The sequence below is a fragment of the Sus scrofa genome, chromosome 4 (genome assembly GCF_054392235.1).
Source record: "Sus scrofa isolate SSC_HxYL_T2T_F1_AM1 chromosome 4, Sscrofa_HxYL_maternal_Yorkshire_Landrace_v2.0, whole genome shotgun sequence".
Lineage (NCBI taxonomy): Eukaryota > Metazoa > Chordata > Mammalia > Artiodactyla > Suidae > Sus > Sus scrofa.
The window spans coordinates 123,680,521-123,696,177 of NC_139386.1; the positions used below are offsets into that span (position 1 = coordinate 123,680,521).

General features: G+C 40.5%; 1 protein-coding gene and 1 long non-coding RNA gene across 3 annotated transcripts in view; one reads left to right on the plus strand and one right to left on the minus strand.

The window, feature by feature from the left end:
- The window catches only part of LOC146404227 (uncharacterized), a 335,728-nt gene that overhangs the window by 9,501 nt on the left and 310,570 nt on the right, over positions 1-15,657 (plus strand). The window lies entirely within an intron of this gene.
- Positions 1-15,657, minus strand: part of PALMD (palmdelphin) — a 50,865-nt gene that overhangs the window by 7,890 nt on the left and 27,318 nt on the right. For both annotated transcript variants that reach the window (XM_085020953.1, NM_001038645.2), the window contains 3 exon segments: positions 665-779; positions 493-526; positions 261-374 (listed from right to left, as the gene is read on the minus strand). In XM_085020953.1, coding sequence (XP_084877079.1) covers positions 261-374; positions 493-526; positions 665-779 — 263 coding nt within the window.

A 15,657-nucleotide genomic window follows, 5' to 3' on the forward strand; every position in this document is an offset into this window, starting at 1 on the left:
TTGCGTTAAGAGCCTCTCATATTATTCAGGCCTTTATCTTCCCTATCCTTACCGAGTTTGCTGGAGAATAAAATGCATGGAATAAATATTACAACCCCACTATCCCTACTTATGCAAGTGACTTCCATACCTCATGGAACTTTGTAAAATGGACCATTGCTTAACCTGGAAGGATAGGACATCATAGCGATTTGCTAATATGTGACACTGTAAAATCTGAATTTGAGAACCTACCATTGAAGACAAATTTTTTCATATACCTTTTCTATTTTGCTCATCGTCTTCTATTCCTTCATTTCTTTCCTTCCTTAATCTGGAAGGTACGTAGGATTTTGGAAGGTCAGGGATATTAGCATAGATGTCCTCAATTGACGCTGTAAAATTAATATTAATTCAGAATTCATTTAGAATATATTAATAATAAAGGGAACGTTTCAGTAGGCTTATCAAAAAATATCTTAGTTAGGCATGACAGTCTGCTCAAAAACATACCTCCTGATGTTTCTTCTTTTTCTACCTTCACAGACTATAAAGAAAAAGAATTCTCCATGATTAATACAGTTTAAAAATAAATTCTAATTGTGGATATATTATGAAGAATTATGTACTCTTTGTGAAATTGTTTGGTGAAGGACTCAAAGTTTTAAAATAAGCTAATGCTCACCCTTATTATGTCTTCTGTTGTCCTCTCCACTGATTTTAGTTTCTTTAAAATTGCCTCTTCGTTGGTTGAGATTTGCAGCTCAGCCTTTTCAAGATCTTGGATCTCTTTCTCAAGTCTGACAACAAAAAGACGCACTTTTTATTGCTCAAGACAGTACAAATACAGAGCTCTCCACAACCTCTTCTGTATTTCCAAGCTTTGCATGGAATATTACACATAATATTCCAGATACCATCTAAGAATGTGACATTACACCCAATATCACATTAAATACAGCGAAGATGCTTAATACCTGACTTTGGCTTAATTGTTTTTCATTCAAGTTTTTTTTCATTTTTCATTTTTGACAGAGGGAATCTTTGGGTAAAATATTTGAGCCTCGATCCCAATCGGACTTTTCTTCATTGCAACCACTAATGTTACTTCCAAGTGAAATAGGGAGATTTCTTTCATAAAGAGACTGAAGTTTAAAGTTGGACCAAAAGGAACAGTCCATCTGTCATTATCCTGCAGATTGCCAATTTTTCTTACACGAGTTCCCATATAAATTATTTGGAAAAAAATTATAATTTTTTTTCTAGCCAAGCAAGACATTATAATTATTAAACTTGATTTAAAAGTCATAACTATTTAACACTTAAAAACCGTGCATATCCTAACATTGAAAATGACACTTCATTTTAATCTCCCAATTTTCTAAAAGTGAGTAAAGAGTTGAAAAATGGGCAAAATCTAGTACAGTGGCCTCAGCTGCTACTGTTTATAGAGACTACATTTCCTGGGGGGAAAAAAGTTCTTACGTGGCCTGACAAAATGTAAGGGAACTCATGAGGACAGAAACAGACCTGTGAAATTGGGTCGTCGCAAACATTCGGAGCTGGTATCTTGAGCAGCTTAGAGCTGCCTGTCAGATTCAAGTTAATTCAGGGTGTGGCCTGGTGACCTCTATTCTAGATAAAAACACACAACCACTGGCATTCATAGAGTTAGTAAAGCTGGTCCTTGGCAGCCATGAAACACATGTAGTTTCTCAGCCAAATACTCTAAGCTCTGAAATCAGCTGCCTTGGAGGATGGCTGCCTAGATATAGCAGCTAGTTCAGGAGATGGGTGGATGTTAGTGTCAGCTAAGATAACTGTCAGCTTTCTCAACTTCCCTCTCTTTTTTTTTTTTTTTTTTTTTTGTCTTTTTCTAGGGCCGCATTCGCGGCATATGGAGGTTCCCAGGCTAGGGGGCGACACCAGAGCCACAGCAATGCCAGATCCAAGCCGCTTCTGCAAACTACACCACATCTCACGGCAACGCTGGATCCTTAACTAAGCGAGGCCAAGGATCGAACCTACAACCTCATGGTTCCCAGTCGGATTTGTTAACCACTAAGCCACGATGGGAACTTCTCAACTTCCTTCCTTAAGATGGTCATGCATCTGGCAGCTCACAATTCCTGTACTATCGTCACACCAATAAAAGCCAGTAATGATACGGTCGAGCAGATCATTCTCGAGTTCACTGCTTTCATTTCAAAGTTCTGACTTTCCTGCTGCCACTAGCTGTTGGTAGTTGGCTGTTTATAGCTGAGGAGGTTTTCTTGCTTATAAAACTCCAGGTACAGTGTAGACCTTGGGTTTTTTAGAGGTACTGAGGTGTCATGCTGTGTTATTAAACTCCCTCTGAGTTTAATGTATCATGAGGAGTAGCACATTTGCCCATCAGTAGAGTTCTGGGGACATCTGTTAGTTGATGGAGTAGAAAGTTCTGTACTAAAAATGACAGATCTGGATTATTCTGTTTCTGCTGCTCAGTACTTTTGACAGCCGATTCTCTTAATTTCCCTGAAGTTCAGTTTTGTAATAGGTGCAATGAGAATATAGTACCTGCCTTACTTTACACAGAAACTTTGTGAAGCCAAGAAGAGGTGATGTATGTGAAAGCACATTAAATATATCAGATGTAAAAGTTATCATTAGCACAGCATTGTAAATCAACTAGACTTGAATAAAAAATAAGAAAAAATGTTATTATGGTTTAATTATCCAAGGTTTTCTTCAGTACAGTATGTCTCTCTTCCAAATTCTGTTCTGCACTGTCCTTTCCCTGACAGCGTGTCAGAGACAGTCTAATGGAGCTCCTTTGGGTGGAAAACAACAAGGTTCAAATCGCTGCTGCATGCAGCTCTGGGACCTTAGGATCCAGCTGTGGAACTAGGTAGGCCAGACCTGGGTTTGAATTCTGGTTCATCTGTCAACTTCCTGTGTGACCAAAGACAAGTCGCCAGACCTCACTAAGGCTCATTGTCTTCATTCACTCATTCATTTACAAATGCTTATTTAGTATCTACTTTGTGCCAGGAACTATCCTGTGTGCTAGAATATAACAGTGTGCAAACCAAGTCCTGCCCTTAAGGCGTTTACAGTCGAGTAGACAGTATATGAACACAGGGGCTGGCAACCTTGTTCTATAAAGGGCCAGACAGTAAATATTTCAGGCTTTGTAGGCATATGTAGTTTCTGTTGCATATTCATCTTTCTTTTTTTCTTCCCTTTTACACCATTTAATAATATAAAAACCATTTCTAGCTCACGGTTATACAAAACTTGGGCCAGGGTTAGATTGGGTATCACTTGCCAACTCCTGCAAATGTGTGTGGGTATGGCCCAGGATCAAATCTAGCCCTGGACTATCTCCTTATATGTCTGATTGCATATTTATGTATAAACACACATATATACAACTATATATACTCAATAAACAAATGTGTATGTTCACGCACACAGTTATTTATGAAGAAAAACAGTTCCATAAAAAATGCAGCAAAATGGCACAGCCGTAATGAACTAGCATCCATGTGGGACACGGGTTTGATCCCTGGTGGGCCCAGTGGGTTAAGGATCCAGCATTGCCATGAGCTGTGGTGTAGGTTGCAGATGCTGCTCAGATCCCGCGTGGCCGTGGCTGTGGTTGTGGCCAGCAGCTGCAGCTCTGATTTGACTCCTAGCCTGGGAACTTACATATGCCACAGGTGTGGCCCTAAAAAGAAAAACAAAAAAAGGAGCATAAGGGTTATAAACAGGAGACTGAGAGTGCCAGGGGAGGGAGCTCTAATTTACGTAGTGTGAGGGAGAGTCTCTCTGACAAAGTGTCACTTGAGCAGAGACGCACAGGTGTGTCACGGAGCACGTGCTTCACAGAGAGGGGCAGAGTAACCACAGAACTTGAAATGAGAGTCCAGGGAGTAAGGAGGCCAGTGGTGGACAATGAAGTCAGGGAGGTGGCGGCTGCCAGATCATGCAGGGGATTCCAAGGGCTGCATCCTGGAGCAATTAAACATTTAGAGGTCTGGGCAATGTTAACTGCTTCATAGAACTTCACAAGGAACAGAAGAAAGAGCGAGCACTTAGCAAATGCTCGCTTCCTTGTCTCTGCCCCTTTCTGTTCCTGGGGCACAGTGAGAGAGCTCTTGGTCTGCCTGGGCAATTACATCTCCGGGAGGTAGGAGACGCACTGGTATTTGTAATTGTTTTCTGCTGCAGAGAGGGCCATGGGTAATGTAATGCCATCGAGTTCTCATGATTGTCTTTAGACTCAGATGCTAAGAGTATGAGGTTGAAAGCCTGCTAACCTCATCAGAGTATCTGCTAATAAATGTTTTTGAAGGTTGTCAAGTCCTCGGTGAAAGTGGCATTAACATGAGGAAGCCGTCAAATGACATATCATGACGTGTTTGTGAAAACAAAATAGAAACCAACCCACATACCCTTTCTCTTCTTTATCAGTTATAACCAACTCTCTCTGCTCAATAGAATAATAAGGAAGCATCTTGGTGCTAATTACCTAGGATCTCAAAATTCTGCAAGGAGATGCCTACTGATACGGAGTGTTTCTTAAAATTCTCACTTCGATATTCTATTTTTATATGTTGATTTGATACTTCTGTATGTTATTTATGGATTGCATAAATGTTATCAAGAGATAAATGTTACGTTTTTTTTGGTTGTTGTTTGGAAAAAGCTTTCTAAAAGATTGGAATGTCAGTGGAAGTGCTGGGCGACCCAGGAGCAGTCCTTGAGGGTAAGGCTTCTCTCCAGCTTTGCCTTGCACAAGGTCAGAACTCAGAGGGGGAGGAGTTGCGGCAGCCCAGCAGTACCAGAGGGGGTCTCACAAGCTCCACACTGGGTGACGTACTACGTTTCTGAGGAATGAGGATTCTTAAGGAACGTAAAACAAAAATCACAACTGCTGGCAAGTGCTGTCTTTGTACATCCAGTACAGGTGGTCTCAGCTGAGGGCGAGTTCCTCCATGACGTCATCTGGCTATGACTGGAGACTTGTTTGGTTGTCACAGCGTGAGAAGTGCTACTGGCACCTAGTGGGCAGAGGCTGGGGATACTGCTAAACATCCTGTAATGCACAGGACAGCCCCCACATTGGAGACTTATCTGGTTCACAATGTCAGTAGTACTGCGGAGGAGAAACCCTGGGCACACAGAACAATGCCTGGTGTAGCGTAGGTGCTGGATACAAGCTTTATAAGGGATTTTTAAATATCCTCCTTGGGGATATTTTTACTTTCCCTTCATTATTTCTCTCTCCCATTTAGCTATAATATAGACTCCAAATTTACTATTTGTTGAATAGAATTTGATCGTCCTATTTTAATTTGAAATTATCATCTGGGGAGTTCCCACCATGGCTCAGTGGAAACGAATCCAACTAGTATCCATGAGGATGCAAGTTTGATCCCTGGCCTTGCTTAGTGGGTTAAGGATCTGGTGTTGCCATGAGCTGTGGTGAAAGTCCAAGATGTGGCTCAGATCCTATGTTGCTGTGGCTGTGGCGTAGACCTAGATTCGACCCCAGCCTGGGAACTTCTATATGCTGTGGGAGTGGCCCTAAAAAAAAAAAGATAAAATTATCATCTGGGTTAACTTTCTATTAACGTCCCCCATACCCCTAGTCTCTGTCTCTGTCTCTCTCTATATATAATAAATATATATATGTTTATATATTTCCTGGCTCAGTGACCATTTGTAATGAAGAGCATACTTAACCCTGATTTGAAGCTCCAAAAATGTAGAGCTTAAATCAGGGCCTCATATCTTTTTCCAAAGGTTTTGGGTAGTGAGAAAATTTAGCATATATATAGTATAAGTGAAAAACTAGGGAAATGTGTACATATATATCTGTATGTGTGTGTAAATATATTCACATATACACATAATGTATCTATGTATTTTTTTTCTTTCTTTCTTTTCTTTTTTTTTTTTTTTTTTTGGTTTTTAAGGCTGCATCTGTGGCGTATGGAGGTTCCCAGGCTAGGGGTTGAATCAGAGCTGTAGCCGCTGGCCTACACCGCAGCCACAGCATTGCCAGGTCCGAGGTGTGTCTGTGACCTACACCACCGCTCACAGCAATGCCGGGTCCTTAACCCACTGAGCGAGGCCAGAGATTGGACCTGCATCTTCATGGATACTAGTCAGATTCGTTTCCGCTGAGCCACAACAGGAACTTCCTATGTATGTATTTTTGTGTGTGCATATATAAAATTTGTTTTATATATAAATATAAATTTATGTGTCTATACATGTATATGTAAAACTAAGGTTTTTTTTACATGGAAAGCTTTGGGTAGGTCACTGGGGGTTAACTCTCTAACCTTCATCTGCTTATTGCTCAGCCGATAGGTTAGAATTTTCATAAGTGCTGCCATCCCCATTTTCAGAAGGTGTTACCTTTCCGAATGGGAATTGAGGCCCTAGAAATGCTGATTCAGTTTGACGAGAAACAAGCATCGGAGAAAGAGAAATATCCTTCCTGGTGCCTCCTGGGTTGTTAGGCGGGGCCTGATGGATGAGTTAGTACCTCTCTCAATTTCTGAGAGATGGTGAGCAGGCATCATGTGCCAATTTAGATAAGCAAAGTACATGAAAAAGGATTTGTAATACTATCCATTATTAGAATCTTGCTTCTTCTTGCCTATTTGCTGGAGAAAAAGAGGGTTATTTTCAAAAGCTACCTAGGTGAAAGCAGCTAGCTTTCATTTCATGCACTGTTCTGGTGATAACTTTCCTTAATCATCATGAGATAATGTCCCCAATCTAATTCCAAAATGCAATTTTTTTGTCTTAGAAAAAGGACAGCCCGTAAATGCTGGATGCACCAAGAAAGGGTTATTTCAGAAGGCAATTTTTCCGCTGCTAAGGATCCATTTATCTCTTTCAGGTTTTGGTGGCGTTAACAAGGACTAACAGCCTGATGGAGTTTGCTATTAGGGACCAAATGGGAATTCAGTAGAAAAAAAAATTCAAAAGTTTATGTCCTACCTTACAGCGCTTCACCTGTTAGGAATTATAACAACACTGAAAACATACTGATTGCTTTCATTGTACCAGGCACTGGCCTAATTAATCCTCACAACCACCCCCATGAGTACTGATATTAGTTCTATTTGACAGATGATTAATCTGGGCACCTAGAAAGGCAACTGGCCCAGAGGCTTACAGGTAGTCTGTGGCAGGACTGAATTTGAAATCAAGTCTCTGCCAATAGAGCCTGAGCTCTTAACTCCTTGCTAATTAGCCACCGTGGGAACAAAACTTTTAAAAATGAATTCTTATGAACTTACAGACAGAATTCATTGCTCAACAGTATAAAAGGATTTTTTTTTCTTTTTTTTTTTTTTTTTTTTACTTCCTTCGATAATACAGTGAAGATTGAAATGCCAGCTGGGGTCCAGCAGCATGCAACAGCACTGACTCATTACCTGTAAAGGTAGTATTTCTCCCCTAATTTTCATTGGAGTGATTTTATTGTGCTGAAGGTTTCTCTGCTTAGTGGTCCAGTCAATTTGATAAGGATGAAAATCTAGGCTTTGTCATTTTTCTCTTTGGCTGCTTGAATTTGGTTTTTGGTAGGTGTTCTTTGTCTTTTTCAGAGTCTGAGGTTTCCTAAGCTAGTGCTCCTTTGTCGAGAGACTTTCTTTGCTTGGGCATAAGATTATTGTCCAAAGTAATGGAAGCTTTGGGTCATAAATACCAAGGTGGTTAGTTATGCAATTTGATTGTAATACTGCAGATTGAATGACATCACTAATGCTATGTTGAAATTAAATTTACAACTGGCTTTAGCTATATACTTCCAAAGAACTGATGAATCACTTGTGTCTTGGTAGCTCAAGCTCTCCTATTGGAAGTCAGGACTACACCCAAAGAGAGGGGCTGATGGTGACTTCTCTGTGTTGGCCTGAGTTCAGCAGGTCTTAGACCCAGGCTGTGCCACTTCTGATGTACCTCTGAGACCAGTTGATGGAGGTGCTAGGACCTGCTCTCCAGCCCCACCCCAGGCTAGCCGAAGAAGGATCCAGTTTCTTGGGGACTCACAGGCTCTCAGGTGTGTTTGCCTCCAGCAAGATGTAGAACTCAACATGGAGTGATGAGCAACATAACCCTTGACTCTTCCTTTGGGCCAGAGATTCCTTTCTTCCCCACAAATCTTGGAAGAACAGGAGGTGGCTGGCTGGTGGTTTTTCTCTGTTTTGTGAGTTTTTGTGAAAAGGTCCACTTTTTTCCCCCTAACTACCCATGGAAGCAGAAAATGAGCCCATAGCAAATCTAACACACTTGGCTTAATTATTGAACCCCTCAAGCTTCAGTTTTCTCATTTGAAGAACAGAATAGTTTCACAAAGGGCTGTCTTAAGGAGGTAAATGAGATAAGGTTTGTAAGTCTCTAGCACAGGGCTTGATAGAGAAGAACTCCTCAATAATGATTAGTTACCCCCTTTCTCTTCCTCAGTCAGCTAGGGAGAGGATAGCCACCTCTGACAACTCCAGTGAAAGAGAAAACCTAGCAGGTCCATTTTTGGATTTGATATTCAACTTCAATATGAATGATTATAGAGCAAGCACGGTGCTAATATCACTTCAAGAACACACCTGTCCTTGAAAATTTCCTTGCAATTTACTGTTCTAGAGAGTAAGTAAAAACAGTGCTCCAACATTATTAGAATTTCCATATTTATGGGAAGAGTGTCTATTTAATAAATGCCATTTATTAAATGGGTCTTTTGAATTAATGAAAGAATATGCTAGTCTGCTTTGTCAACCTGCTTATTTTCCCCCAAATCCATCCCTCCTGTTCTTTTTAATAGTAGAACTCCCTGAGTTTTATGTGTCTCCCTGCGGTCCTGCTACAGACTACATTTCCCAGTCTCCTTTGCTTTTAAATAATATCAGGTGACTAAATTCTGGCCAATAGGATATTAGCAGGAGTGACCTCAGCAATTTTCATATCATAGCCTAAAAATCGAGCTGTTTGACCTTCATTTATCTTCCTCTTCCTAAGCTGAAATGCAGACCTGGTGATGGGAGTTGCCTTTGACCTTACAACCAAGGGCATTCCTTAGGGGTGGCAAAGCAACCAGACAGAAAGAAACAGGGTCTCTTATCATATCATGTAACATTCCTGCTCCCCTCCCTTGAATTTCTCCCAGCTAGGATTGCTCTGAGTAGGAGGAAAATGAACCTTTCTAATCTTGTTGAAGCTACTGTTCTAGAATCTTTTAAAGCAACAAAGCCAGTATACTACTTATTGTATAGTCCTATGGTGGATATACCTTGGTGTGACAAATTTTAGGAATTTTTTTCATATTTTTTTTTTTGTTGGTTTGCAGGATGAATCATTAGTATCATGCATTTCAGATAGTTCAACAGTAAAAATAGAAAAAAAAAGTTTTTGCTCCTAGTAGTTAAAGAATTTGCATGCTTTTTCTAAATGATATCAAATCCACCATGGTTTGTGTTGACATTATTAAGTTAGTTAATATTGAATGGATAAGGTTTGCAATGAAAAAAGGAAGGCTTATTTTATTTTATTATTTTTTTAATTTTATTTTTAAAATTAATTTTTTTTTTTTTTTGGCTTTTTAGGGCCACACCTAGGGCATATGGAGGTTCCCAGGCTAGGGGTTGATTCGGAGCTATAGCTTTGCCGGCCTACACCACAGCCACAGCAACCAGGATCTGAGCCGTATCTGTGACCTACACCATAGCTCATGGCAGCGCCGGATCCTTAACCCACTGAGCAAAGCCAGGGCTCAAACCCACATCCTCACAGATACCAGTCAGATTTGTTTCTGCTGCACCACTATGGGAACTCCCTTATTTTATTATTTTTAAATCATAATTTATCTAAGAGAGTAGCTCTAAAATTGCAGCAGATACTGTTGAGTACACATATGGGTATGTTATTACTAATGGGTCAGAGGTTACAGATATTTTTATCTCTATAGATAATTTGGCCAATGGGAATGTCAAACTCTGTTTTCCCAATAAAACTGAGAGTATGTAATCTAGTAGAAGGTGGGCTTTGTTTTATTTTTAAAGTTGGGGTCCAATAAATTGCACTAGACATTTAACAGACTTTAATTAAGCACCTACTACATGTCAGGCACACTTTATTCACCAAACTGAAATAAAACTATATCAAAAAATTGGAATGGATTAGCAATGAGATCCTGCTGTGTAGCACTGAGAACTATGTCTAGTCACTTATGGTGGAGCATGATAATGGGAGAAAAAAGAACGTATACATGTGTGTGTAACTGGGTCACCATGCTGTACAGTGGGAAAAAAAATTTTATTGGGGGAATAACAGTAAAAAATTTTTAGAAAGAAAATAAAAGATGAAGAATACTTCTATGCATGAATATAGGACAAGAATTGCCCTATAGTTGGCCCTTGCCAAAGAGCATGCTTGTAATGAGAAAGATCTAACCCACCAGTGCAAACAATCACATGCCATGGGTAAGCCCGCCAGAGAAATAAAGGGCATTTGGCATGGAGCAAATGCTAAGTTTGCCTGAGCCAGATCTACTGCCTCTAATCCTGAGCAGTGAAGAACAGGACGAGCACTACAGCACAGCAGCTTCAAGATAACTAGCAAAGAGCTGGTCCGACAGTGACATTGAAACAAGTGTCAGTTTGCTCTGATAATTGGGAACAGCAGATGTTTAGAAAAGCTGAATAATTTATGGTTATATGTGAATAGCTCTTGCATGGGTGAATCTCATCTCCTAACATAACTCTGTAAATATTAACAGTTATCTGATACTATCTTGATCTGAAACTGCCTGGTACACAGGTAATGTCAGAAGAGCATGATTTAGTAGAAAAGCCAGTCCTCTTAATCAGAATAATATTTTGTAAATTAAGGGTTGCATTTGCCATTAAAAACAAGAAGCCGAACCGGTTTTCAGAGAATCAGTCACTTTTATGTGCAAGTTGCAAAGGTAGTTTTCAAGTGAATGCAAATAAACGCGTGCCCTGGAGGTTGGTGTGGTGTGGTGAATTGGTTAGTTATGGGCTTCCCAAATATTCTGCCAGGACAGAAGCAGGGTGTGTGGTTTTAATTAGGGCCTGGAGAGAACCTTGCAGGACATGCCAAACACTTATTAAGAGCTAAATAATTGTAGTAGTACTTCAAATTGACCTCTACATAAGTGACATGAGTTTCCCAAGTGACCTTCAAATACTGTTGTAGATGGCAGGTTAACTGCTGATGTGCTTATCCAAGATTTTGGAAAAGCTTTTTTTCTTAAAAAAAAAAAAAAAGTTGTAGGGGAAAATTATTTTTAGCGAAGGTACTACTTGTAACCATATTATGAGATGACAAAACATATTCAGTGATGTATACAGCCGTTGACTCTCTCCACCCAGAAATAATTACTGGCTTTGTGCCTTGTAACCCTTAACATTTATCTCTAACAGTATTATAGAGCACCCACTATATTTTCTGCTTTCTATCCACTTCATTTTTACTTTGCTTCTAGTGTTAATTGTTCATATTTGATATGAAGAACAGGACTCTTATTATTTGAAGACCAAAAATATAAATTCCGACCTCAGTATAACTAGAATAACCAATAAAGACCAGTTAGCCGTCATTGGTCTAAATGACCTGAGCGACCTTTGCTTTATGGCAGAGCAAGGGATGGTGTGGAAGTTTCCTGTGCTGTAGATTTCGTCTCTGGGGACTCGCCTGGGGAGGGCGGAAGCCTGGTCCCTATGGCAGACCCTTCCTTTCACACAGCGAGTCTCTGCTTTTAAACATTCTTTCTTCACGACCACCATCTAAAGGATGGGTCCCTGAAACTAATGTTCCTTCCATGTTCTGGCTTGTTCATTTGCTCCTTTGCTCCTCCTTTACTCATGTCAGCACAGCCAGAAATCTGTGACATCCCTGTTCGTGGCCTAAAATCTGTGTTTCAAGTTGTTTTGCATGAGATAATCCACGTAAAAGTAAACAGAAATAAAAGTTCGCTTTGAGGAGTGTGTGATCCTTGAACCTCCTCTAGATGAACCAAGACTTACATGTGGCAGGTTCTCAATGAACGTTCATGGAGATGAATGGAGAATAAGCAGAGCGAAGCATGATGGAAAAGATCTGGAGTCAGTGAGACCTGTGTGTGACGCGTGGGTCCGCTGGTAGAAGGTTCAGACCTTCCTGTAACTTCGTGTCCTCGTGTAAGTCACAAGGCTACTGAGACTTCCCTCGGAGAATTATCTGTCTCAGGATAATGCTTGGTACATCATATGTACTCCATAAAGGGTACCTATTATTCCCGGATTGCAGTTGAGTGAGGGGAGGCTTCTCAGAGGTGATTCTAATCTACCGTTTAGTCTGTTGTGGTGGAGGCGTGTTCATTCTAGGTGACCATTTAATCCTTACTTCTCCTAACATGAGAAAATGTTAAATGAGATTGGCAGGTATGAGAAAGGCAGAATGCTAGGAGGTGATAGAGCATGTGAAGAAGGAGGAAAGGTGAGAAAGTAAAGTGAGGATGAGATGTTCAAACATGCCATCAACAATTGCTTCCAAAACCAGGGGCGCTATTGCCATATATCTTTTCCTTTGACTCAAGATAATTGAGTATTTCTTCTTTGTTATTTAAAAAACTTCAAGGCTTTCCTTTTTAGTTTACTAACATTTAAGTCATTTTCTAATCTTCGGCTGGTCTCCTTAAATATGTGGTATTTTTAGATCCATCCATCCACCTATCCATCCATCCATCATTCATTCATTTATTAGGCTATGTAGTCATAGATAGTCTTGCTATGTTTTAGATATTGTACTTTTTTTTGTGGGGGAGATAGGTTTCTTTCCTTTCCTGCTGGAAATTTGGTTAACTTAGCTCCTTTTGTTAAATTAAAAAGCTCCTGAATTAAAAATAATCAGAATATCTGGGAAATTAAAAACAACAACAGATGAACTGTAACAAAGCTGGTAAAAACCAATTAGTCAAATATGGGGAGAGAAACATGCTTGGAATGATTTTGACTCAAATAATTGCCTCAGAATAATTTCTTGAGTGTTTCTAGGCAACAGCAAATTTAAGATGAAACAAGCGGTGGATTTTTCCTTTCCTTTCCCTCGTGTTGTCACAGAAGAGCAGCTTGTCTGTCTCCCTGCAGTGCACTGTTAGATGTGGCTGGTTGGGTCTGAGCAAGAAGGCAGAAATATTTAGAAAGTGATATTTTTCATGTAGCATGTGTCACTGTGTTTGATGAGACGTAAGTTTCACTAAGGTACACTTGGTTTGCACAGGTAGATACGAGCATTAGGTAAGGGTGAAACTTGGATAGAAATAGTAATGAGCGAAACTTTGATAAGCCATAACCAGCAGCAAAGTTATTTAACCTTTATATTGCTACATCGATGCTTTGGGTTCTTTTTTGAGATTGCACCTTGGCTGCTATCTTTTGAGTTAACTGGGTAGATGATTACTTTCTATGCTATTGAGCAGAATGGATTTTCTAGTATTTCATCTCCACTTGTGGAGGACTTTCCCTTAAATGATGTGGGGAGGCTGTAGCTGCTCTAGTGGCCCACACTCCAGCTTTTCCCACGGCATGCAATCACATGGGAAGCCAGCGCTTCACATGTACCTTCTCATCAGTACCACGTGCAGAAGCCAGTTTCTGACTATTTGGAGGCAAATGAAAGTTCATTAAGGAAAGGCAGAAGGTCAGAAGGGCACTTTGGAATATTGAAAACATTCTTACTAGGGAACATTTAATCATAAGTAGATAATCCTTCTCAAAGGGAATGCAGTGTATTTGCATCACTCTCCTTGGCAGTTAACCTTTTGCATTTTATGCTTATGACATTCTGTCCAGCGCTCTGAGTGCTCCAGCCGAAGTCAGAGGTCTTTGGACACAGTTCCAAAAGGAGCAAGTGTCTGGAAAGGAGCTTGAAGCAGGCAGTTGGATGGAGGCAGGGATGGAGAACCGCAGGGTAGCTGGACAGGAAAGAGGAGCCCAGCAAGTGAATGACATAGCTCCTTTGGACACGTCTTAAGGGTGCTGGGGTGCCTTTCAGCTGTAGGTGTCGGATGGAGGAAAACAGCAGACGTGATAGAGCAGGATTTCTAAGCTAGTCTATCCTTGTAGCTTAGAAGTGGATGTTGGGATTGAGAAGTCGGTGCTGGATTTGCACCTGTGTCTGCGGTCGGGAAGAAAATGGTTTTGTGGTCATGCTAAGAGCAGGGCTCAGGTGGGAGGCAAACCAAAACTCTAACCTGGACCAAATGATTCAGAAAATGTTCAATTCGGTTTTTCTCTTGGGGACATTTCCTCCTAAGGGATTAACAGGGCACTGGGCAAAATACTCACTAATGTCGTTCCAAAGCTAAGAATGTGACTCAGAAACAAAAACCATGGAAACCAACTTAATTTCTGAAATGTTGCCTCTCTCTGGAAGAAAAGACAAGAGGATAAATAGGCAGACATACTTTACTTAAAAGGTTACGTGTGAGTCAGAGAAGCTCTGAGTGTTTTTAACATGATAGTCACATGAGTGTCTATATGAAATGATGCGTATGAGAGTGAAATTGTAGTATAGATTGGAAATTTAAAATGCTGTAAAGGATAGCTTGTATGCGATTTAACTTTTGTAAAGTTTTGCTGGAGGATCTGAGGCACAATTTATTTTTATGATTAGGACTTTTAATTTGATGTTAAATTCTGGCCCTTCAGTTTTTAGCTGTGTGACGTGGGGCAAATTAGCCTCCATAAATATCCGTTTTCTCTTTCGTTAAATGTTATCTACCTGATAAGATGATTGTGAGGATTCAATAAAATAATATATATGAAGTGATTAGTACAGTGCCTGGTCCACAACAACTGCCCTGTAAAAGTTAATCCCTGTCATTGACATCGTCGTCGTCTTCAAACCGTAGAGAAAACCCATCACTTATTTCCAAACGGGAAAGATCTTCTTTGGGGGATAACCTCAGGTAACCTGGAGAAAAAGCTCCCTTGTGCTAGCTTAAAGAGATGAGAGATCTTGGTCAGAAGATGAAAATCTCCAGATAAAGCTCCAGGAAGTGTCCTTTCTTTCATTGTTTCTGATTCCTAATTAAAAAATAGTATCTAGGAGTTCCCGTTGTGGCGCAGCAGAAACGAATCTGACTAGGAACTATGAGGATGCAGGTTCGATCCCTGGCCTTGCTCAGTGGGTTAAGGATCTGGCATTGCTGTGAGCTGTGGTGTAGGTCGCAGATGCGGCTCGGATCCTGTGTTGCTGTGGCTGTGGTGTAGGCCAGAAGCTGTAGCTCTGATTTGACCCCAAGCCTGGAAACCTCCATGTGCCACAGGTGTGGCCCTAAAAAGCAAAAAAAGGAAAGAAAAAAAGAAAAGAAAAAAATATCATCTGATATGTTTTTGAACACCTACCACAGATGAGGCACTCTCGAAGTTGCTTCACTCCTCATAGTCCCATGAAGTGGCCATGGTGGTCCCACCATTACAAACAAGGAAACAGAGGCCCAAAGAGGTGGAAGCACATGGCCAGACTTACGCACTGTGGTCGCCAGAACAGGGATATGAAGGGCAAAGACCATGCTCTTTCAGCTCATTTCACAAAAGCGTGGAAATGAAAGGAATGCAAACTTCATGGGTAGTCTGACCTTGCTATAGACTCTGAGGTAATAGAACATTT